At 39.9% G+C, this 25,064-nt stretch overlaps 2 protein-coding genes across 6 annotated transcripts in view; one reads left to right on the forward strand and one right to left on the reverse strand.

The window, feature by feature from the left end:
- Positions 1-15,962, forward strand: part of B3GALNT2 (beta-1,3-N-acetylgalactosaminyltransferase 2) — a 31,532-nt gene extending 15,570 nt beyond the window's left edge. For 2 of the 4 annotated variants that reach the window (XM_014052626.2, XM_014052628.2), the window contains 7 exons: positions 3,095-3,205; positions 6,936-7,014; positions 8,335-8,518; positions 9,070-9,195; positions 10,630-10,789; positions 12,302-12,358; positions 13,581-15,962. In XM_014052626.2, coding sequence (XP_013908101.2) covers positions 3,095-3,205; positions 6,936-7,014; positions 8,335-8,518; positions 9,070-9,195; positions 10,630-10,789; positions 12,302-12,358; positions 13,581-13,715 — 852 coding nt within the window. In that variant the 3' untranslated portion in view covers positions 13,716-15,962. The remainder of the gene's footprint in view (positions 1-3,094; positions 3,206-6,935; positions 7,015-8,334; positions 8,519-9,069; positions 9,196-10,629; positions 10,790-12,301; positions 12,359-13,580) is intronic. The other 2 variants (XM_014052625.2, XM_014052627.2) reach the window with 2 other exon arrangements.
- Positions 14,726-25,064, reverse strand: part of TBCE (tubulin folding cofactor E) — a 32,798-nt gene continuing 22,459 nt past the window's right edge. The window contains exons 14-17 of one of the 2 annotated variants that reach the window (XM_087718071.1): positions 21,731-21,799; positions 16,413-16,482; positions 15,212-15,303; positions 14,726-14,960 (exon numbers count right to left, since the gene is read on the reverse strand). In XM_087718071.1, the coding sequence (XP_087574197.1) occupies positions 15,255-15,303; positions 16,413-16,482; positions 21,731-21,799 (188 nt within the window). In that variant the 3' untranslated portion in view covers positions 14,726-14,960; positions 15,212-15,254. The remainder of the gene's footprint in view (positions 14,961-15,211; positions 15,304-16,412; positions 16,483-21,730; positions 21,800-25,064) is intronic. The other variant, XM_014052624.2, reaches the window with a different exon arrangement.

Consider the following 25,064-nt stretch of genomic DNA (forward strand, 5'->3'; position numbering starts at 1 on the left):
CATTTCCTTTCTGCATTTTCTATTTAGTACCTGCGTCCTAGTAATGTATATACAGTTGATAGATGAATCTTGTGGAATATGTTCAACTCTGCAAAAGCTATGATGTAATTCATTTATTAATGTGAAGGTGTCAGTCTCACTGCTGCCCCTGGGAAAATGCTCAGCATTTTATTTTGTTGATCAAGCTGTAGATCGGAAGAGAGCATCTATTACCAAAAGGAAAGAGAGATATCTAACTAAATCCAGCTATAAATTAGTTTGGGGTTATTTATGTCAGCTGTTCCTCTTTAATGTGCATTAATTGCCTTGAACCCTAGCAACAATGGAATTCAATTTGGCTAGCTGCATTTTCAGTATTGTGCGAATACCTGGATAAATCAAGTTAATTGTATAAGCCATGGTACAAGTAACCATGCCATGAATGTATATATTATAAATGAGACTAGTGTGCCATGCACTTGGGAGCATGATAGATGGTTTGTTTCTCTTATTTTTCTTTGTGCTACTGTAGTTTATAATGGAATAGTGTGTCTCTTTAAAAAAAACTTGGGAACACATTACCAACCAAGAACATAGCAGAAGCCATGAGCTTCTTAGCTTACAAAGTTCTTTATCGCATTCTTGTCAAATTTCTTTCTGGGGCCTTAAGATACTGGATTTCTAGAAGCCGTGGCCTCAAATTTAGCTTAATACTTAGAGATCTCTGAGTGGTTAGATCTTGCCCCCTTAGTGATGGAGGAGAAAATAGACGTAACCTACATTACTAATATCTGATTGAGTGAAGATGGAATGGTTTTGAATTTTGCATCAGCTTCAACACCAAGATTGGGGAGCAGGGTTGGTGATGATCCTTCTGGAGAAATTGATGCCGGATGTTGCTCCGTAGATGGCTGGAGTTGAGGCTGTATATATAACCAGGAACCCAAGAGGCAGGTAGAAGTTCTGACAAGAAAAATATTTAGTCAAGTTTGGCTGGTTCATAAGTTCTCATTATTGACCAGAAGTGCTCATATATTTGTCTCTTGGCAAGATAACTGCACTTAATATGGGGCTGTCAATAAAGATGATTTAGAAGGCAGAACTGGCACAGAATGCAACTCCCTTCCCATCAGCTGGTAGATCTGATACATTAGAATGACACTTTTATAGGAGCTATGTTGCTGATTGGCTTCCAGATTCAATTCAAAGTATTAGTAATTACTTACAAAACCTTTTATGATTTGGGTCCTTGTTACTTTTGTCACTGTCTACTCCAGGTAGAATCTTTTTGCCCAATTCATGCAAGCCAAGGAGAATGTTCTGGTTTCTATCCTCTCTGGAGATTAGAAGTTAGAGCCTGGAGGATAGTTTTCTCTATGGACTAGCTTGCTCTTGAGGTTAGAATAGTTCTTTCCCTTGTGTCATTTAGGAAAAAACTCTGATTTTTTTTTTACACAGTCTTTTTAGAGGAAAATCTCATATACAGTTGTCAGCCAATGGTGGTATTCAGCAGGTTCTTACCAGTTCTGGAGAACTAGTAGCGGAAATTTTGAGTAGTTCAGAGAATCGGTAAATACCACCTCTGACTGGCCCTGCCTCATCTGTTCTCTGCCTCCTGAGTCGCAGCTGATCAGGAGGAAATGGAGATTTTGCAGTAAGTTTCCTCTGGAGTGGAGTGGGAATCAGTGCTAGGTTGCCAATTTTTTTACTACCGGTTTGGGCGTGCATCCACATGCACTCACGACGCTTCTGTGCATGCACAGAAGCGTCCGGGTGAGTGGGTGGAGCCTCCTGCTGCCGCTACCACCGGTTCATCCAATCCAGGCTGAACCAGGAGCAACCCACCTCTGGTGGGAATGGAGATTTTACATTATCCTTCCCCTACCATAGTCACCAAGTCATGTCATGCCCACCAAGCCATGCCCACAGAACCGGTAGTAAAAAAGTTTGAATCCCACCACTGTTAGCATTTTAGTTAATGAGTGGACCAGTATATGTTTATGGATTTATGGTGACTATGTATTATAGTAATCTGCCTAGAATAATATCATATAGAATAATGTAAATTGAACTTATTATAAAGAAAAATAGCAATATAGTTTTGTGCCCTAATAGATGAGGTTACAAACTTGTGCCTATATAAAAGAATAGTTACACTTACAAGATTGAGTATTCTGGTTTTAGATGAAAATTTACCAATTTACATAAAATTCTGTATATGCTTTGTCAAAAGGAAATTATAGCATTTTCAGTAGGAATTCCTCTAATTGCTAATAGGATGATCACTCAAGCATAACATTAAATAAATCAGGCTATCATATCCTGGTTAGTTAACTGTAATTTTAAAATGTCTTAGGCACTTGCTGACATATCAAGATGCCTACATCCTTTGCCTTGTACTGTATTTACAAAACATTTTGTCATCTTTTCATACTAAAAGTGCTAGATTTCTTTGTTGATTTTTGAAGATTGCTATATTTTAGGAACTACAGATATCAGTGGTCTGTATCTTTAACAGACATGTAGAAGAACTCTGGTGTTCAACTAGCTGGTAGTACTTTTTGTTAAGGATTCTATTTAACCACTTAAGAATTATTCCCCATGATGGACAATTGATAAACTTTGTCTTATCACTGATTTTTCATTACAAAATATAATGTGCAGCTGTCAGCTCAGTTAGGCATATATTTTGGGCTGTTGAAAGCCTTTGGAACAGGTGCTTTGTAAAGAGTCTTAATCTGGGCAAAGCACTATAGAAGCCATATTGTTTGGAATTCTTGCTCAGTTGCTTTGAAGACTTCCTTTGGTGTTGCTAGTGAAGCAGCTGGGCCTACATACATACAGTATGTAAACTCAGTCAGGAAAGCAGCTGCAGAAGCCTTCCAAAACATGTGGATTCTTCAGTGCTTTTGAAGACAGGTGCTTGGCACACTCTGACCATCCATTGCAAAGTACTTCTTTTGAATGCTTTGCAGAGCTCTAGTCTATATCTGTGTCTGTATCAAAGTTAAATTGTAATGCTTTAGATTTAGTGTGTCTTCAAAGCATTTTAAAAGATTTCTGAAATACATTTATCTAATGTGTTCACATATTGATATACTGGCTGTTTTGACAGAGTTTTGAAGGCACCATTGTATGGGAAAGCCAGGATCTCCAAGGCCTTGTTTCTAGAAATCTTCATAAAGTGATGGTGAATGATGGCGGTGGTGTCTTCAGAATTATTACGGTCTGTCTTTTTATTCCCATTTCTTTGAAACGAACAAATAACTTTTTTTCGAATGAACAAATCTGTAAATGTTTCAGATTTTTAAATATTTTTCCCCCTTCTGTCCATATTGTTTCACGTATCTTCCTCTTTCAGTGTTAGATAGCTGTGCTTATTCACAGTTGAAATATATATCCAGATATTAAATGCTAATGTCGCCAACACTTGTAGCTCCTCTCTAAGTACTTTATTTAAAGCCACTAATCATGTAAATCTTTTTAATTTAAGAAGGAGACATAATTTAGCTAGGAACTATTCCTGAACAATAGACCAAAACAGTTTTAAGAAAATTAGAACTTGCTGAAGTGTAAAATAGTAATAAAATACCCCAATTCCTTTATATGTTACTATTCACTTTGAATGTTATATTCATTAAAAAAAACTAACATTTTTGAATTCTTGGTGCTCTGAGCTTGGTTATTTTCTTGCAGATGTTTCATTACCTAACTAGGTAACATCTGCAGTGCATTGTAAAAGTGCAAGACTGCATTTCAATATATGGGTATATAAAATATGCATTTAATTGATTGATAATGTGCTATCAAGTTGTTTTGAACTCCTACCAACTACATAGATGGATGTTTTCTATAAATATGTATGTAGGAGAATAGGGGAATGTAGAAGTTTTAGGTTGTTAAAATATATGGTATACATTATTATGCTCTTCTCTTTTGTGGTAAGCAATGTATGTCAACTATAGAAAAGGTATAAGAAATAATAAACCAAATAAATTAAAGGCATGAGATATAGTAAATGAAGAGAAACATAGCTAGATCTAGTTTCAGTAACCCTATATATTGGCTTCTCCTTGAACTTGCAAGTCTTCCTTGTTTTTCCAACATTTATCCACCACTTTATGCATTCCCTTTTATTCTTTATTTCTAAAATGTACATGGAAATATTCAGTGAATGCAATTATTGGGATTGGAATTCTCCCATAAGACCAGAACATGATTCTTGAAAGACTGCAAGCATTCCCAAGGCAGAGACTAATAACAAAGAAATTATTTTTCAAATGCAGATGCCCTACATAACTACAGCTAATTTGAGACCAAAGTAACCATTCAAAACTCTATGTATGACTTCTGTGAGAAACAGCTGCATGTGCTGTTTCTTTTACTGGAGTGTTGGAGGTCATCCAAAAAAGTGGATTACACCCCCCTCAACTTCTTGTTTGCAGGAGTATTTGGAACTCTCTTATTCATGCTTACTCAATTACAAACATAATTTGGTTGACCCATGAGTTATCACCTAAAATATCTTCAGTTAGATTGCAGTTCTAATTCACTGTCTACCAGAAGGCAGTTGTAACTTGAGTTGTAATTTACAAATCATAGAAATAAACTAGAGGGCTCTGAATCCAAAATCATTCTTTTACTCAGAGTTAACTTTGTTTAGACTGTGCAAGTTTGAATTCGAGGAAGGTTATGTACAAAATAGAAAACATCTTTTGTTCTAACTCTGACACAAGCCAATGTAATCTAGAAAATCTGCCAAACCATTTGTGCTTGGACACAGTGTAACTGAAACAAAAGCTGGAGTGTTTTAGTTGTCCCAGATTTTGGCTGAAACAAAAACCAGACTGGTTCAGCGTGATTTTATGAGGTTGAGAAGCCAAGCCTATTATGTATCATCCATTCCATGTAGCTTGTGCACCATCCCCTATCTTCCCAATACATTCCTCCTTCTTCCCCCATCTCAACACATTCCACCAGACTGCCAGTCTACCATCTTCCCAGAGCCTTTCTTCCTGGCCCCTTTTCAGTTGCTGCCATCAGTGCATTTATGGACACTTGCCCCTTACTGTAGTGGTCACAGCAGCAAAGGCAGGCTCGAACATAGCATATTCTACCAGCTGGCCTGCCTCTCCCCCAAATTTCTGCTCCTGATGTCCCAATAAGAAATATTCCGTTGGCTGACCTGCCTTCCCAGTGCCTTCCTCTGTTGTCTATGTCAGTATATATGCCACCACCAAGAAAAGCCTGCAGCCTTGAGATTTTCCTGCTATTATCTTTCACCACTGCTCTCTGAAGCAATTGTGTTTTGTTTTGTCTCAAGAAAAAAAAAGACTCCAGCATATGGATAAAAACATGCATATTTTGATTCAAACATGGAACACTTGAAAATAATTATTCCTGCATGGGAGTGCTTTGTGCACAGTGTACTTTATATACATTGCTAATTTCCTCATGTGATTTATGGCACATTATTTCAAATCAGAGGAGTGGCAATTCTCTCTATGCATCTGTTTTATGTGAACTGCAATGAACTAAGTTGACCTTGCAAACAAAACGATGTTCTGGCAAAACTCATTTACATCACCAAGGAGTTGCTTCAAAGGAAGTGTCTTCATTTATATTCTTTTCCATTATGAAGGGGCTGTTAATCAAATATTAGACATTTAGGTTTGTTACAGGTACAATTGACTGTATAGTTTCCAGGATGATCTTAAGGTACCATGTACTTCAGTACTCTTGAGTCCTGCATCTTGTCCCATGTAGCCCATTCTGTCTGGTGAAAGTAGCTATTTTCAACATACTACTGATGAACTGGAGTTACATTCTAGCTTTTCTCCTTTCTTCCACTTTTTATCATTGTCTGCATGAATATTTTAGCCTCATGGACCGTAGAACAACCAGTTTCAGGGTTTGGGACACCAGCTGCTAATTTTAAGGAAAAGGGTTAAGGAAACCAGGGGCCCTGCAAATGCTATTGGAATCATAGACTCTGAACAAGACAGGGTTAAAACAGAAAACTTTATGTTTGCTTAAAAGCCCTACAAATATAATCAGGTGTTACAAAACATTTAAAATAAACAATACGTTTTGTATATTATTAAAATATAATTGCTATTTGCTCCAGCACATTGCTTCAGCAGCACTGAAAATAAGACAAAACTTCTGGATGTCTTAATGCTAGAGTAAAAAAATATATCACATGATGCTAATCTATAATGAACACATTATGTAAGTATTTAAAGATACCTTATCTAGATCAAATGTGTCTGACATATTACTTGATGATGCTTTCAGGATCATAGAATGCATCTTTTATCAAGCCTCCAACTAACACGTCCTAAAAAGTCCAAGGCATCCATCCTTTTCAAATCTATTTTATTAGGCACACATTAAATTGGCAAGGACTCAGTGTAATTCTGACTCTGAACCAGATCCAGAATTACACCCAATAAAAGCAAAAGTTTGAACCACCCCCTCAAACACAATCGCCAATCAATCCTCAGTCCAATACCCTGGTGACTCCAAACTCCACCTTCAGCCAGCTGCAAGCATCTTCTTTCTTCTTATGAGAAAGGAATGCTACCTAGACACAACAGTCCCCCTTATCTTTTCACACACACCCTTACAGCAGTTAGAATTTGGTGAGCCTGAAATAGTTTTTAAAAGCAGCTACTACAAGCCCAAGCTAATGGAGGAAAAAACAATACAAAGGCTACAATAAAATATGGCTAGACCTATATCATCTTCAGTATCAACACCCAGGTGTTAAGGCTCTTCTGGAAAACTGGAAGAGTGAAGGTTACCTCCCCTCTGGGGGTAAGAAATTATTGTTAAAAACGAATTCTGACAATGCAATCGAATTTATATTTATATCACATTAATTGGGCTAAATAGAATAAATACAGTACATCATGGTATAAATTTTAATTATCTTTTTAAATTGTCCACAATAGGCAGGAGAAGGATCACTACCACATGAATTTACACAGGGTGTGGAGGGGATCGCAGGTGGCTTTATTTATACTATTCAAGGTAAGCAGCAAAAAATGCTGACGCTTCCTTCTGTTAATGCTAAGCAGGCAGATGAAATACACCTCAGGCCCAGGTGGCTTAGTGAACGTGCTTCTTCTGATCAGCTATCTTGGACCATCCTGCCTCACTGAGAATTTTTGCACTTGTCTGCTTAAAATGTGGATGGTGAAAAGTATAGAGCTATTGTGATATGAAGTGCCCAAACTCTGACTCTTGTGTAGAAATTTGTCTTTGTACCATTTTGCACCAACTGGAGGGGAAGAATATTCTGGGAGTTGTGGTTCACTTTGTGAAGGAAGTTGTTTTTAATACATCTTTAGTCGAATATGTTTGAATTTGAGTTTTCTCATCTCTCAATTTTTTTGTTACTATTATGCAAAATGGTATGAATTTAAAGAAACAGCCTTGCTTCTGACATAAGGACTTCCATCAGAGGCAAGGGAAAGAGACAATTTCACCACTCTGCTGTAGCCAGTTTATCCAAAAATATACTTGGGATTGATTACTAGCTGCAAATTTTGACCATGTATTCAGAATAACAGTTGAAAGGGACCTTGAAGATCTTCTATTCCAACCCCCTGCTCAAGCAGGAAACCCTATACCCATGATGGCAAACTTATGGCATATATTAGGATCAAATCCCAGCTCATTGAGCTGGTCATTGGGCTTCTGACATACACATGTGTGCTGAACAGCTGGTCGTCAGGTTGTATGCATGCACGGCTTCCGGTTTCGGCACTCTGTGCCTAAAAGGCTCGCAATCAGTGCCCTATACCATTTCAGACAAATGGTTGTCCAATCTCTTCTTATAAAGAGGAGTACTCACAACCTCTGAAAGCAAATCATTCCACTAGTTAATTGTTGTGTCAGGAAGTCAGAGGGAGAAGTGATAGGAAAAGGCATTTTGCACTCATGGAAATCAATTTGTGTGGCTCGATATTTTGCCCAATCATTTTTCAGTATTTTATTGCTGCTTAATTCTTCACTGGCCTTTGTACTTTGTACTTTAGAAGTACAAAGTTTATTGAAATAATAAATTGACTATAGTTACGTAGTTTTGTCTTTTATTGAATGCATTTGTTGATCAAAGTCTGATAGCAAAAGGAGCTCCTTTTATGTTTGCAGATTTCGAATAAGATATGGAGGGTTGAGGGAGTCTGTGACACCACATTTGGTTGGATGTGGGAGAAGAATAAGAAACTTCATTGCACAAGATGTGTAACATTGGATGTAGTTCAAAGGAAGCATATTAAAAACCCTTCAGTGTAAGGACAGTAGAAGATTATAATGTGAGATAGCCTTTTCCTGCTTTTATTTCAGAAGGTGAGATACTTTTACAAACCCTGCAGAGTCGCTCTGAAAGATTCCTAAACCATATGAACAAACTAGAAAAGGAGGATGTCTTACTGAAGAAAGAAAGCAACATTTACGATGATATAGTTTTTGTTGATGTTGTTGATACTTATAGAAACGTTCCAGCCAAATTACTGAATTTCTATCGATGGTAAGCTGGAGTGTGGGATGGTGATATCATATGGGTTTTGCTTGTTGATTTCTGGTATAAAATTAGCACGATGCTACTGAATACAGATAGTCCTTAACTTAGGAGCATAGTTGAGCCTGCAAGTTTGATTGTGGGTTGTGATGGTTAAATGGGTCATCACATGACTATGACTGATTTATCACCTTTTTTGCAGTGGTCATTAAGCAAATGTGATGGTCAGCAAACACAGCTGTTATTAAATGAACCCATTGTTCACTATGGGGTGCTTTTTTTTGCCGGAAAGTAGTAAATACCATTTTCTGGCAAAAATGTTGTAAATCAGATTCTTTTTCTTTGTTCCTTTATTTAATGTAGCCTTCAAGGGTAAGAATGAGATATTCTACGATGTGCTGGGTCACCATTTAATATATTCTTAGAATAAAATTATTGTTTTATTTGCTATTAATGGTTTAATTAAAACTTGATTGGAGTACTTGCCATTCATGGCAGATAAGGATGCATATTGACAAATACTTTTCCAGATCATGATAACACTGATGATTTTGATATAGGACTGTAGAAGCTGCAAGTTTTGATGTCCTGCTGAAGACAGATGATGACTGCTACATAGATTTAGAGGCAATATTTAACAGAATAAAGCTTAAAAACTTGGGCAGACCAAATATCTGGTGGGGAAAGTGAGTATTGTTTTCTAATATGTTGTGTTATTTATACAGTTAGTGTAAAGAATTTCACAGTAATCAAAACAGATGTGATGCAGTTAAAGTGAGTTGGCTGTTAAAAGAAAGAAGGAAAAATCTTTAAAAAAATCATTTTAAAAACTGGTTTTATGTTAATGTTCTTTTCTGTAAAACACTATTGAGAAGACATCAAACAATGATTAAAACAAATCTAAGAACCTTGTTTCCAAATGTCTTGCTTCATTGACCAAACTATATTGAGTTATTTTCAATGGTTCTGCGTGTCCATCTGTAGAGTCAAGTCCTTAAGGCAGCAAGAAGTATGCATGGATGTTTAATCAAGGAGCTGGAAGGGATTAAAGCCAAAAAACTAATATTTCTTTGACAGGATTTTTCCTCTCTCATATTCTCCTTTTTCTTCCAATGCCTGTTTCTGTTTAGCAAGCAGCAAGCTGCTGGTAAAGGACAAATAGTCATCAGAAATCTGAATTCATCTATCACAAAGGAACTTTAATGTTAATAAAGTGCTGTAGATTCCTCAGTCCTGACTTACTACTATGTGCAGATGTTGACAATGTGAACGAACAGTGAAATCTTGTTTTAAAAGATAGATTGGAGGGGGGCGGTGTTTCTAGATTGTCTGTTGTGTTGCTAAGTAGGGTATTGTGTGGCTCAATGTAATTTGTACACTGATATAATTTCTCAATTTACACATTGTTTTTTAACTTTAAGATGTGTACACTTCAACTCCCAAAATTCCCTAGTCTTTTTAACTTTGTTCAAGAGTGGTAGGCCATGATTAGTTGGTTAGGAGACTTCTAGAAAATTCTGGGATTGTAGTCTAGACTGGGAAATAGACAAACATCTCAGCAGAAGACAGTGATAAACTACTTCTTACATTCCTAAATTGCCCTGGAATTAAGGGGGGGGGGGATCCAAATAATTGAATTATTCCTTTAAGGATCTTGAACCTGTCTACTGAAGTTATAAGAATAATATTCCAATGGAGCTTTATTTATTATTTATTTATTTTCTTCCTCTTTGGAATGTATTTTAATTGAAGAGTTTAAGTAATGGGTTGTATCCCAAGGTTAAAACATGGTGACACGGATGCTGTCCTTCACATTATAAAAGCCCGACTGAAATTATGTCTATTGGCAAACCTCTCAAAGCCATGAAACGAGTTTGGCTTCTTCTGTTACTTAAGCCACTTGATGGATTATTAAAGGGATCTAATTATCCACCCTATAAGAGACCAAGAGACAAGCTGTGGAATGAGCACAGCACTTCTAAGAAAATGGACTAAAGAATTAAAATGTCTGTTAGACAGTGCTAGAGAAAGAGAGCTTAGGAAAGCTTCCTCAATTGCTCAAATAGGTTAGAGGAGTATTTATTAATTTTTGTATCAAAATTACAACATTTTGGCTTAAGTTTCAGATTAAATTGGGCAGTTGATCGGACTGGGAAGTGGCAAGAGTTGGAGTACCCAAGTCCTGCATATCCAGCCTTTGCTTGTGGGTCTGGTTATGTTATTTCCAAAGATGTTGTAGAATGGCTAGCAAGCAATTCTGAAAGACTCAAAATATATCAGGTAAGTCTTTTGATAGAAGGGGAGGGTATGATTAGAGCAAAGTGGGATTCTACCTTTTGAATAAATAGGATCACAGTTAAAAAATTGACATTAAAGATGAGTAGTCCTTTAAGTTCCTTTGTGCAAATTCACATACAGGTAATCCTCAAGTTATGAATGTAATGGAGCCTGCCAATTACATTTGTAACTTGATGATTCGTATGAGTGAATTGTGTAACCTGATCACTCCCTTTTGCTCACACATTTGCTAATCAAATGCCTGGGTCATTAAGTACATGAGGTATCTCAGGGTGGGGAGGCTAATGATGGAACAGGCTACCTAAGGCCTCCCCCGCCGAGATACCTTATGCTTACCTGCTCCCATCCTGCTGCACTGGGCTCACCTTGCAAAGATTTGTCTCCTCTCTCCCACAGTTTCTTTGTCTTTGAGGGAGAGAACAGGATGATTTCCCTTCCAGCGTCTAGTCAGCTTACAAATGCCTTTTGTGTCAACAGTGAAAGGTTCTGGGGGCCTTATCTTATGCGACTTCAGGCACTCATCCGCTTTTGCAGAGAATGTGTGCCTGAAGGCATGCAAGATCACGGCCTCCAGGACCTTTCACTCTTGTCTGGTGTGGGAGGGGGAAGCAGTTGTGGGGAGTGAGGGGGAGAATAGGCTGAATGTTGCAATGCCTCTGCGGTCATTCGTATGGGCAAACAACTGCCATGGTGCTGCAACATTTGTAATTTCGGGACTGTGTCATAAATATTTGGGGTTATCACATCACTTTGAGCTCCAGTTATGACAAGTGAACTGTCATAACTGGAGGATTACCTGTACTTTCTCTCTTTTGTAATGTAAACTGTACGTAAAATCAAAATAATGGAAACATTTGCACATTGGTAGATAGGTGAATGATTGGTATACATAGAATTCTAATTGGACAGAATTTTCATACTGCATTAGACCAGTTTTTTATCAACCTCACTAACTTTTGGATGTTTGGACTTCAACTTCCAGGATTACTCCATGCAGCAGGATGGCTGGAGAGATTCTGGAAGTTGAAGTCCTCCCTTCTTGAAAGTTGCTGAGGTTGAGAAATATTGCAATAGACAATCTTGACTTATTCCTCCCCCCCCCTCCGCAAAAAGCTATGCAAGTTCAGACCTGATTAATACAGATGTGAGATCATAGGAAGGACCAGAGAATTGAAAAAAAACCAGAAGGTGACAATGGCAAACCAGTTCCATTTTGTTGCCAAAACAAAACAAAAAAACCCACAGTTAAATCTATGAAAGTATTGGAAATCTGCTGTGATTTGAGGAAGTCCTTTATGAAAGTGCTTAAGTTTTTTATTATGCTTGTTTTAGTATAGAGTTGTTGAGGCATCTGTAATCTAAACAAACGTTGCAAACAGTGTTTAAAAACAAGGCAAACTTTATGAAGCATGTGCCTTCTGCAGCAAGTTTCAGTTCTGATTTTGGTTATTTACACACTCCTTGTTTTGGTTCTGACTTAATTTATACACTTAGGGTGAAGATGTGAGCATGGGTATTTGGATGGCAGCCATCGGGCCAAAAAGATACCAGGTATGTGTTACTGTCAGATGAAATTTCTGAATAAATCTGTATGAATGATAGCAGTAACTTTTACAGGTGCCTAGCGCACCCCAACATTTTACAGTTATCCTAAAATCAATTTTGTGGACTTCTGAAATATACATTCAAGGATGAGGAGGAATCATAAAAGCCCCAAGAAGTGATTTTTTCAGAGCTACTGACCTATGCTTATAACATTTGTAAGTTTTAACAATTAGGCTTTGATAAATACTTCATATAATTTTGTCTTACTACCTAGAAGTGGCCCCCAGTGATTAATCAAATAATAATATAATTTAAGACAGAATCCAGCTCTTTCCAAGTCAGCTAACTAACTTGTTTTTCCCTCCAGTTTCATGGCAAATTGCTTTGAAATGTGAGTGGTTTCAACAATTTATAATACAGTAATGAAGAAATAAAAGAAGGGTGAAAAATCTGCCAAATTCCTTTGCTTTAAGGCAATTAAAAATATAGAAAGAAACATACAAATAAGTTCATATTATAAAATGATTCAAGACCACTAAACAATTTTTGGCCTCCTGAAGCCCTGCCCTCTTCACCAAAATGGCCATGCTTAGCCTTTAGGAGGCTTTCAGAGTGCTCCTGGGGGCTGGGGAGAACAGAGATGAACGAAAAACGGGCCAGTTTTTGCCCCTCCCCCACCTCACAGGAGCACTCTATATAAGCCTTCTAAAGGCTATTCATGTCCTGAAAAAAAAACCAGGTCCATTTTCGCGAAAAATGGGCCATTTTTGGGAGGCCTGCAGAGTGCAAAAACTTTTTTTAAAATTTGCCTCTTCAAAATCTTGCTCCGTTTTATACTCCAAAAAATATGGTATATCTCAAGAAGTTTATATTTATTCAGGCAACATCATATAATCTAATAAAACTACATTTATTATTTAACATAAGGCCCACATCATAAGGAATTCATATGTTTTTTAACTTTAGATTTGTGGAAGGACAACACAAAAATCAATTTTAAATACAATATTGCCTCTGCCCTTCTTTCCTTTCTTTGATTTGTTTGCTCAACTTGTCAGTGCTTTCCTAAACTAGGAAAGAGCAACGTATATACATTGGGATTTTTGCCTACCTGTTATTTTCTTAATCTCTATAAATTAAATTAAACCAAGTCCTCTAAAACTGATTTTGAAGCTATGCCTGTAATAGTGTAGCAATAGTAACAGTATATTGCTTTCTTTTAAAATAGGATGATCTCTGGTTGTGTGAGAAGACTTGTGAGAGTGGTATGCTGTCCTCTCCTCAGTATTCTGCTCAGGAGCTTGCAGAGCTTTGGAGAATAAAGGAACGCTGTGGAGACCCCTGCAAATGTGAAGAAAAATGAAGGGTGGCAAACACTCTAAGGAAATGTTATAGAGGAAAGGAAGGGAAAGCTTCAAAACAGATGTTCCATCAGTCTCCTATGTAGTCTGTTACTGGTGACAAACCTAAGAGTATGTCGCTGGCCAATGTATGCTTCTACTCCACTGGTTACATACAGTGTATGTTCATTTCAGTATGGCAGTAAACTACAGAAAAGCTTCACACATTCTTTAAAGAAGTGTTTCATGTAGATAATTTGTCTAGTGTGAAATGGCCCTTAGGGCTATATTTGCACACATATCCCCTTTTTAATAAATGGACACATTTCATTTTTGAACATACTCTTTTACGAAGCCAAATATGAATGTGAATTCTTTTATTAATATATTACAGAAGTAGATAAACTTGACTTTTCATGCATTTAGTGTATACAAGAGCAAGGGACTGAGGCTAAACTGAAAAAGGCAGATACAATACTGTACATATTGCATATTAAACTTGCACTTCTCTGCCCATATGCCTTGCTAGAGAAGACACTTAACCGAGGCAGACTGCACACATGTGTTGGCTTCTAATGAATTGGGATCAGACTGATGTTTTAATTTCAGTCTGTATTTCAAAGATGAGGGAAACAGTGCCTCTTGCTGGGAATACTGATATATTATCATATAATTCCTGTAAAGAAAGAAGTTAGATGCTGTAGTAATTCTATTTATCTCTTGTGTACTTTCAGCCAACATGTAGAGGGAGTGAGACAGCGGCCCTTTCTCCAATGTGCATATTAAATACTAGGGTCCTCCCCCCACTTTGAGTGATTTTTACGCTTTCTGGTATTCTGTAGCTATTGGGATGGGTTGGTAATGAAATACCTCAGCTTTTAATTCTCTAAAATATGTTATTTGTATAGTAGTGAATGGAAGGCTTGTTGAGATTCCCACTGATTTCCGTAAGTTACTAGTACAGCACAAATGAATTACTTTTTATTTGAAGCTGGCAAAAGCTTTCATTTTTCTCTTACAGACATGATATTTCTTAAAAAAAACAAGAATACAAAAGCTTCTCTACCAAACAGTGATACATTTTTACAAAAGCTTTTCCCAACAATACAATTAAAAATCAGCCTAAACTTTGTTAGCAGTGTGCAAGTTATCTTAAAATGTATCAAAAGCAGATTTTACCATCGTACTAGAATGCAATCTTCATTTTCAATAGAGTAGAATTGCAAGGGCTTTAGGTCACTGTCCAATTCAACTTCTTTGCCTTTCATCTGGGATTTAAAGAAAATGATTGAGATAGATATTAGATTTGCACATATTAATCTAGTATATCTTAAAAGACTAAGATGGAATATAAAGAAAAGGAAGCTCATCGATTTTAAAACAATAGTACTGCTTTTCTTATAAAGAAATCAATCATCCAACATTATAGAGTGCAATGTATTGATTTTACCAGGGTAATGAGTTGTATTATTCTGGAACGTCTCAATTCATGTACTTGCTTTACTGAATTTGAGCTTACTTTAGAACTTTCATATGATAGTTTCAGTTCTGAGCCTGGAATTTTAAGTAGACGATACAGCAATCCTTTGACCTTCTGGATAGTCATAGAATCTACATTAAAAAGAGAATTGTTTAACTATAGATAGATAATACTTGATGCCACAGCAACTGAAATTCTAGCAAAAGTTGATACTGAAATAGATTTGTGGGAGTTGAGCTCCTGCAGTTCACAGGAACCAATTAGAATAATTTAATTTGATATTAAAACCGTACTCCTCCTAAGCAAAAGTTTACCAAATTATAGTCTCTACTTTATATCTACAACACACTGACTGACCTAAGTGACCTTCAAAATACTATTTATGGCATTAGCTCTTTTGTACCTTAACACTATGAGTGAAGCCTTTTCCTCTACTTCATGGTATGAGGCTCCCAAATCTTTATGTGCTAATTTGTCCAGATTACCATTAACTTTATGCACTTGTATTTCAAATTAACAATATGAACGTGAAAGTGTATTTTTATAGTAAGATTTAAAGGAGTAAAAGTATTAAAAATTTGACCCATCTAGAAATTGGCTATGCTGGGTAATTTCCCCTTTATTTCATTTAAAGCTTTATCTGAAGGCACAGCAATAGTCCTCTATTGTCAAAAATGTACTTTAAAGTATTTTTCTATTAACCTTTTGAAAAAGCTGTATCATTTTATGCAACTTGTGATAAATGTGATTTTTATTTTGAATAAATACTTTTCAAAATACAAACATCAAAGGGTTTATGGATATCTCATCTTTTAGTTATAATAATCCATTCTCAGTGATGAGTGAAGCAGAGGGCATACATTTTTACTAGGTGTTTTACTGAAATGAGCTTTACATTTCTAAATACCTTTCCACTGACATGAAAAAAAAAACAATAGAGGGGGAGATGTTAATTTTCTATTATATTATACTAAGAATCTATATGGTGCACAAAGAAACCTTACTGACCTAGAAATCTAATTAGAATACTGTGGATTAAATTATAATCTATTTTTGATGTATTGATTTCTCTTGCTCTGCTTCAAAACAGATATTTGTTTGCATTGTTTTGAAGGCTACATTTGCAATGACTTCAGATAGGGAAAATATCCCTATCTGGTGTTACTACCTATCTTACTGCAATATGCACTCAATCACCAAAATAACTGAAACATGCAGGAAATATGGAATACAGACATACTTTCCCTTACCTGGAAGTTTCTTCTCTATGGGTTTCTGGTCAGCTTTGTCCGGGCATTTAAAAGTCAAAGCTGAAAAAAGAAAAATCTGTATAAACAGAGTTCAATGTAGAATTTCTTACAAAGTACACCTAGTAAAGCCAATTGCAGAAATTAGTCAAGAGTAAAATTCCCCACAGGTTTTAATGAATTTATTCCAATCATCAACACACACACACACACAACCCTACCTACCGGGGGAAAGTACACAAATCCATTTCTATTCAAATTCTGCTGTATTGACTACAAAAACAAGTAAGTTAAGGTAATATTCACACACTGGTTGGCTGATAACATTTAGCACATTTAATTGAAACAACAAATGTTAAGGTATCTCACCCTTAATTCTTATGCAAATGGCCATTTCACAGTGAAAGTTACTCATACATGTAGGTCATAATCTACATGGCGGCGGCGGCGTTTTCTATTAATTCGCGGTGCTTGCGACATCTTATGACTTCGCCTGCCCGGCTTGTTGAGCCTTTGGAGATCTTTTTGCATTGCCACCACCCCGAAGGGGGGGAGAATGATCTGTGCGCCCGCTGAGGATGGGCGAATTTGGTGGCTGGCTATATTTGCCGCCGCCATGGCCCTTCCGGACGCCCCTTCCCCCCCCCCCCCCCCGCTGTTTGACTCAGCCTCTGCATCAACGCTGCCACCTTTTTCTTCCGTCTGTTGCTTGATTGGACCTCTTCCTTTGGTGAGTTTCTCCCTCAGCCCATCATTGCTGCTGTGGAGCCTTTTTCCACCACCCCCTGCTTGCCATCTGGCTCCTTTCCATCTGGGCTTTGGAACATCCAGTCTTCTTGAACTGTAATCCCAGGGCCTCTGGACTTGCTGCCTCAACCCCAGTCACTTTGACTATCATTATCCACGACTGCCCCTGGAATACCATCTCGGACAGCACTTGTTTAATTCCACCTATTACAGTGCCTTGGACTCTGGATGAGTGGGGGTGCTCACAGTGTGTAGGAAGGCCCTCTGCTCCCCTCAACCGCCCCAGACTTCTTGGACCTTCTCAGACCTACAGGAGAGGGGGATACGAGACACCCCCCTGTACGCCTCCTTTGGACCATTGCTGGGTTTCAATCATTTAAATCATCTTAAACGTTAAGAACTACTTGCACTACCTGAACTTGCACACTTCTTTAAAGCTGCGCAATCTCTCTTTTCTTCTTTTCTTCTTTTTTTCTTTCTTTTGTATGGGATATGTATGTGGTATGTATGTGAGGTATGTGCGATGTCTGTGCCCACTTTTATCTTTTATTGTCATTGTATTTTATAATTTTCAACTGACGTGTGGGGACTGGATGAGTGAGTGACTGTGTATGCATGAGGGGACTGGGAGAGAAACCGGGTACCTCCGCCACTGAGTGCCATTGCAGAAGTGGCAGGGGGCCCATCCATTTCTCCCGTCCTAGAATGTTTGAGATTACTGGCCTGTCGGAGAGAGCGGAGGGGGGAAACAGGGTCTGCAGGAGTGGGCCAGAACATTACGGTCACGATGGGGAGGGGCTGGTACGGCGGGAACTTCAGGGCTAGCCATTACCGGGGAAGGAGGGTTCGCTACATCACAGAGATCCCTCCTTCCGGCCCTGCTAGTTCCACTCCAGGGCCAGATGGCGAGAATTGTCAGGGTCCTGGTCTCAGGCTGTTGTTGCTAAATGCCAGGTCTGTGGTTCACAAAGCTCCCCTCGTCTGGGACCTAATTTTAGACGGGGCAGACCTGGCATGTATTACTGAAACCTGGCTGGGCCCAGAGGGAGGAGTCCCCCTCACTGAAATGTGCCCAGAAGGATTTCAGGTGCTTCATCAACCGCGACCCCAGAGAAGGGGTGGGGGAGTGGCTGTCATCGACCGAGGGTCTTTAGTTCCTCGTAGGATCCCTGTTCCAGAGCTTGTTGGGTGTGAGTCCCTGTTGATGAAGTTGGACCTTGGAGGTCAAGTGGGTTTGTTGCTAACGTACCTACCTCCCAACAGCGTTGCAACAGCCCTCCCCTTGCTCCTCGAGTCAGTAGCCGAGTTGGCGGTAGAGTTCCCCAGGCTTATGGTGCTGGGGGATTTCAACCTGCCTACACTTGGTGAACGCTCTGATGGGGCGCAGTAGTTCATGGCTTCCATGACAGCCATGGACTTGACCCAAGTAATTCGGGGTTCAACTCATTCAGCGGGTTACACACTTGACCTCGTACTCCTCTCGGAGCAGTGGAGACGTGATCTAGAGTTGAAGGGCTTTAAGACCTTGCCCCTGTCATGGTCTGATCACTTCCTACTGAGGCTTGACTTTCGGAAACCAATCCTCCACTGTAGGGTGGTGGAACCGATTAGGTGGTTCCGTCCCAGACGCCTGATGGACCCTATGGGATTTCAGACGGCGCTTGGAGAAATACCTGACACTCTTGTCCACAATCCGGTGGAGTCCTTAGTCGCTGCCTGGAATACAGCAGCGGCGGGGCTCTAAACCGGATTGCACCTTTGCGACCTCTCCGAGGCAGCGGATCCAGGAGGGCCCCTTGGTTCACCGAGGAATTCCGGGAGATGAAGTGCCAAAAGAGACGCCTAGAGCGCCGCTGGAGGGCCAGTAAATCTGAGTCAAACCAAGCACTGATGAGAGCCTTTATCAGAGCCTATCTCGTGGCAATACGGGCGGCGAAACGTGCGCATTTTGCCGCCCTTGTTGCATCCGCTGAATCGCGCCCAGCCGCCTTGTTAGAATAACCCGCTCCCTCTTGAAAGGGAGGGATGCGGATGACCCTTTACAAGGTAGAGCTGAGGAATTTGTTCAATATTTAAAGGATAAAGTCGCTCAGATTCGGACAGAGCAGGACTCCAATTGCACAGTACCAGCCGAGGTACCAGGGGAAGGTCTTGAGCGTATTTCATGGATTGAGTTTCAACTTGTCTCTCCTGAGAAAGTGGACAAGGCCATGGGAGCGGTGAGTGCCTCCACTTGTATACTGGACCCGTGCCCCTCCTGGCTGGTCTCGACCAGCAGGGAGGTGACACGCGGTGAATCTGGACGATTGTTAACACCTCTCTCCGGGAGGGAATTTTCCCGTTCCTCCTAAAGGATGCGGTGGTGAGACCCCTCCTGAAGAAATCTTCTCTGGACCCAGCCATTTTGAGCAATTATCGTCCAGTCTCCAACCTATCCTTTGTAGGGAAGGTTGTTGAGAAAGTGGTGGCCTCTCAACTCCGACGGTCCCTGGATGAAACCGATTATCTGGATTCCTTTCAGTCGGGTTTCAGGCCTGGTTACAGCACGGAAACTGCTTTGGTCGCGCTGATCGATGATTTCTGGCGAGCCAGGGATAGGGGTCACCCCTCTATCCTTGTGCTCCTTGACCTCTCAGCGGCTTTCGATACCATCGACCATGGTATCCTTCTGCAACGGTTGCGAGAGGTGGGAGTGGGAGGCACCGTCCTTGGGTGGTTCTCCTCCTACCTCTCGGACAGGTCGCAGTCGGTGTTGGTCGGAGGGCAGAGGTCGATCCCAAGGACCCTCAATTATGGGGTGCCGCAGGGTTTGGTCCTGTCGCCCCTCCTATTTAACATCTACATGAAGCCGCTGGGTGAGATCATAAGCCGGCACGGGATTAAATACCATCAATATGCAGACGATACGCAGTTGTATCTGTCCGCCCCGTGCCAACTCAGTGAAGCGGTAGAAGTGATGGGCCAGTGCCTGGAGGCTGTCAGGGTCTGGATGGGTATGAACAAGCTTGCTCTCAATCCCGACAAGACCGAGTGGCTATTGATGTTCCCTCCCAAAAATTGGCCAAGTATTCCATCTCTCAGGCTGGGGAGTGAAATTATATGCCCTCAGAGAGGGTTCGCAATTTGGGAATCCTCCTGGATCCGCAGCTGACTCTAGAACACCATTTGTCGGGTGTGACCAGGGGGACCTTTGCCCAGGTTCGCCTGGTGCACCAATTGCGACCCTACCTGGATCGGGAGGCCCTTCAGATAGTCAGTCATGCCCTTGTGACCTCAAGACTGGATTACTGTAACGCGCTCTACATGGGGCTGCCCTTGAAGAGTGTTCGAAGACTTCAGCTAGTCCAGAACACAGCCGCGCGAGCGATTGTGGGTGCACCCAGGTATACCCACATTACACCTATCCTCTGCGAGCTGCACTGACTACCCATTAGTCTCCGGACTCGCTTCAAGGTGCTAGTCGTTACTTATAAAGCCCTACATGGCATCGGACCTGGGTACCTGAGAGACCGCCTCCTGCAAATTACCTCCCATAGAACGATCAAATCGCACAGACTAGGCCTTCTCCGGATTCCATCTGCCAGCCAATGTCGGCTGGCGACTCCCCGGGGGAGAGCCTTCTCTGTTGCAGCTCCAGCCCTCTGGAATGAGCTCCCCGTGGAGATCCGGACCCTTACTACTCTCCCGGCCTTCCGCAAAGCCACTAAGTCCTGGCTGCTCCGGCAGGCTGGGGGGCTGTTGTAGTATCCAGCCCCACGGTAACTATGAATGTTGTGTATTTTAAATTGTTGTTTTGTCTATTTATCCCCTTCTCCTGTTTATTGTAAGCCGCCTGGAATCCTTCGGGAGTGGGCGGCATACAAGACCAATAAACTACTAAACTACTACTATAACAAAATTACCTTTATACCAAAAGCAGGAATCAAAATACTAATTAGGTTACAAAATTAATGTACCCCCCCCCAGCCATTCCTAGTTTACAAAGAGTACAACTGTACAAAACATCTGAAAAGGGTACTTTGCAACATGCATGGGAGCTGGTAAAGCATTCTTTATCTAGCACTGAAACAATTACATTTTCCAGAAGAATTGGGGTTGTTTCAAAGACTAATCTTTGTCAATTACAGGGGTGAAACTGGGGGTAATTACCTTCAAGGGATAATTTGGGCATATCTTGGTGTAATGAAGCAATTTTTAATTGCTTGTTCCTGAGGTGAGGCTCTAGTTTAGGACTGCCACTGCTGAAACACTTATGTAAAACAAGTTTTTTTTAATGTTTAAGGCGTAATGACATTGAAGACCAGGAAAAGGGATAATTAGGTCAAAGAATTTAAGAACCACTGGTCTATACAATCACATCACTGCTAATTAAGACATGTTTGCTCAGAAGGTATTGCAAGTATATATGCAGAATGCAAACTAGATACAAATAATAGCTATGGGAATACAATGTAGACATTAGAGTTATAATTTGCATTGGTGGGAAAACTTAACTAGCAGAGTTTGTAGATTTCTCAGCATAATATTATATATTTAAATAAATTAGTATACATTTGTATCTTACTCAACAGCTGATTCTTTAGAGAAAAAGATTGTTTTCTTTCCAGCTCTCCATCTTCTGGGGCACCATAGACTGTTAAGAGAGAAAACAATAACAAAAATATATACTGAGCCAGAATGTTATAGTATAAAGAACAAAATGTCTATAGGTCAGTGATAGCTAATTTTTTTCGAATCGTATGCCAAAAGCGGAGGGAGCACAGGGGTCTCATGCGGGTGTGCCACACCCATGATGCTATGCATGCAACCCCCCCCCCCGGTTCACATGCATGTGTGGCCCCTGCCCTCCCCCCCCACTTTTGGCTCATGATGGACCCATTTTTCGCCCTCCCCAGCCTCCAGAGGCTTTCTAGGAGCCTGGTGTGCACGAAAACAGCCTCCCTTGCCCTCTCCCCGGACGCCCTCCGGAAGCGCCTCCAAAAGCTCTGGAGGGCAAAAAACAGCCGCATGGGCAACCCAGAAGTTCAGGAACGGTGACTTCTGGTTTGCCTGTAGGGCTGTTTTTTTCCTTCTGGAGTCTTCAGGAGGCTTCCCTGAAGTCCGTTCCCTTACTTCCAATTTTCGTGTGTTGCATGAAAAAGGAGCTGGCTAGCACACACATGCACGCTGGAGCTGATAGGGCAATGCCTCACGTGCTCCACGTGCCATCTGTGGGTTGTAAAAAATTTTTCAATGTTTTCCTATTGGAGCAGGATTTTTCCTATTGGAAGAAAATATCTACTTCTAGTTTTGAACTCTGCTTTAAAAAAATTGTCAGCAACATTCAGGAAATCCAAGTATAAATTAGTTGTTCAATCAAATTAACCAGCACAAATGTTTCAGAAAATGAAGGATGTTGCATAATTTACATTTCTCAATATAATACCTAGGTTTGCTTGTGAGAGACATACTGATTCTAAATCAGAAGACATGTCCTTCTAGATGGTTAGTAATTTAACAATTCCTCCAATTCACCCAGAATAGATATTAAAACTCAAATTATACAGTATGCAAAATGGAAAGGTCCTGTTTCAAACCAGAAATGAACATAGTTTTATAAAAGCCCTCTTGAACCATTTTAGATTTGTCCTGGAGTGGCAGAAACAAAACCTAGCACTGATGATTGTCTGGATTGTTATCCAGGTCATAGTTGATCCAAAAGTGCTTTTCTTTTCTTCAAAAGGCAACTGGACTGGTTATTTTTTCTTTGAGGAAGAAGAAAATGCTTCACTTCTCATCCAAGAAGCGTCATCAATTCTGATGGGGATGGGGGTATGGAAGGATAGGTTCTGATAGGATGGGTGGTGGTGAAAGAATTTTATTTATTTGCAGTCATCTGGTCTTTAGCACTTTCTGAGAGCTGTTGAGGCCACTTGGGGCTTTATCTGTGTCAGATATCTGAATCAGGGTGCAATTGGCTGTGGAATCTTTTTGGAACTGCTGCAAAGACTGTGTTGTAAACTGAAGATAAGTGGTGTCTTATTCCTCCCCCTCTGTTGAGCGAAGAGTATTCAATTCTAGCATACATAGAAATATTCTATTTCCCCCCTCTTTCAAATCAATGGTCCTCTCTAACCCTAAAGTTGGTAATGAAACATCTGCAAGAAATCAACCAAGCTCAGAGAGCACCAACTCCTGAGCTCAACCCTGAGCTAGAAATTCTTTTCTTCATTAGAAACAAAACCTGAAATGGTTTGATGGTTCTAGCTTTTGGGCCAAATTTAGATCTAGAGGGGTGGCAGAGTGATTTTTACAGCGTAAGTATGTCAAGGCTAGTGTTCAGCTACCTTCTTCCTCCACTTTGGCTTTAACTTAAGTTAAGCACTGATGTTCCAGAACAATATATCCACTGGGCAATCCAGCTTCATAGTCTCATCAGCACCTTCTCATCTTTCTCTTCACTGCCATGATTGCTTATTTGCAATGCTGTCACCAAGGATAACTCTCATTCTTGGCTTTTGCCCAGTTTCACTCCCCTGAAACACTTTTGTCTACATGTTCAGACTGGGCATCAGCTATTTAAAACCAGCTGCTCAGTGTATGGAAGGATTCAGGCTTGGAACATTTTGTACATCCTTAATTAAACTAACTAGCAGTTCCGAATCCTTTCTTGAAATTTAATAGTACCTTGACTGCATGTAAATCTTCTCATAGGGACACTGTTTTTTAAGAACAACATTTAGTTTGTTTAAAAATATATAGAAAATAGATGCCATCTGGATCAATGATCTTTTTTTTTAAAAAAAAAATTCAAACGTCCAGTAACAATATCTTTTGTTATCAATTCTGATAGGAGCATGGTGGCTCTCACAGTTAGGATGCTGGGTTGGAAGTTAGCAAGCCCATGTTCAAGTCCTGAATGCTGCCGTGAGGCGAAATGAGTTCTCATCATTTGCTCCAGCTCCTGCCAGGAACATGAAAAGAGTCCCCAACTAAGCATCTCCTGGTCCACGGTGATGTCACGTTAATTCTTTCAACTTGGAAGCATCTCGGTGTTTCTGACATGAGTGCAAAAAAATCAATTCTGATGAGTGCCTATTACCATCTTTTAAATTTGGGGACTAGTATCTGAGGTTCTTTATGAAGGGAAATACAAATCATCTATTCAATTCTTCTCATTCTTCTCTAATGTTTTTAATTATCATGTTCTCTCCCATCAGATACAATTCATATTATTAAACTGAAACAAAAATCCATTTTTGGATACATTTACTTCTTGGCAAAATACTTTACTGTCGGAAGTGAAAGTGTTAAGATTGAAGAGAAAACTCTGCCTGTCGTTCCTTTCAGAATGCGAATGTAAACTTAGAACTTAGAATGGCTGCCTTTGGAACTTAATTTTATGACAGATATCTAGAAGATCTGCAATCCAGGGGTCTCAAATGAAGCAAGTAAATATGGGAATGACAGCTACACAAGAATCAATATTCACTATAGCATTCCACAACACACTTTAGTGGCTGATGTTCAAACTAAGAAAATTAAGATAGCAAGTAGCTTGGAGGGAGCAGGTTGGCTAATCCAAGAATTTTTAAGCTAGAGAAAGACAGTAAGATTAGTGAGAACCACAGCGAAGCAGTTCACTCAATGTGGCAAGCATGCAAAATTTCATTCTTCCTATTCATATGTCAAAGAAACAGAATTAAGGCAGGCAGGCAGGCAGACAGCTGGAAACGTAGAGAGAAGATGCCAGAGGAGAGAATGGGGCGTTGGTTCTTACCTGATACGCCCCTCCTCGAGGCAGGTGGAGACAGCGGTCATGCATGGGTTAACTCAGTCAGTAACCAATAGAACTGAGTCTACCAAAGTGATGTCATCGCCTCAGAGGAGTGTCCTTCCGCTTTTGGGACGAAGGAGAT

Source organism: Thamnophis sirtalis, unplaced genomic scaffold (assembly GCF_051295495.1).
Source record: "Thamnophis sirtalis isolate CommonGarterSnake01/CBP01778 unplaced genomic scaffold, rThaSir2_p1.2 scaffold_6, whole genome shotgun sequence".
NCBI classification, from domain to species: Eukaryota; Metazoa; Chordata; class Lepidosauria; order Squamata; family Natricidae; genus Thamnophis; species Thamnophis sirtalis.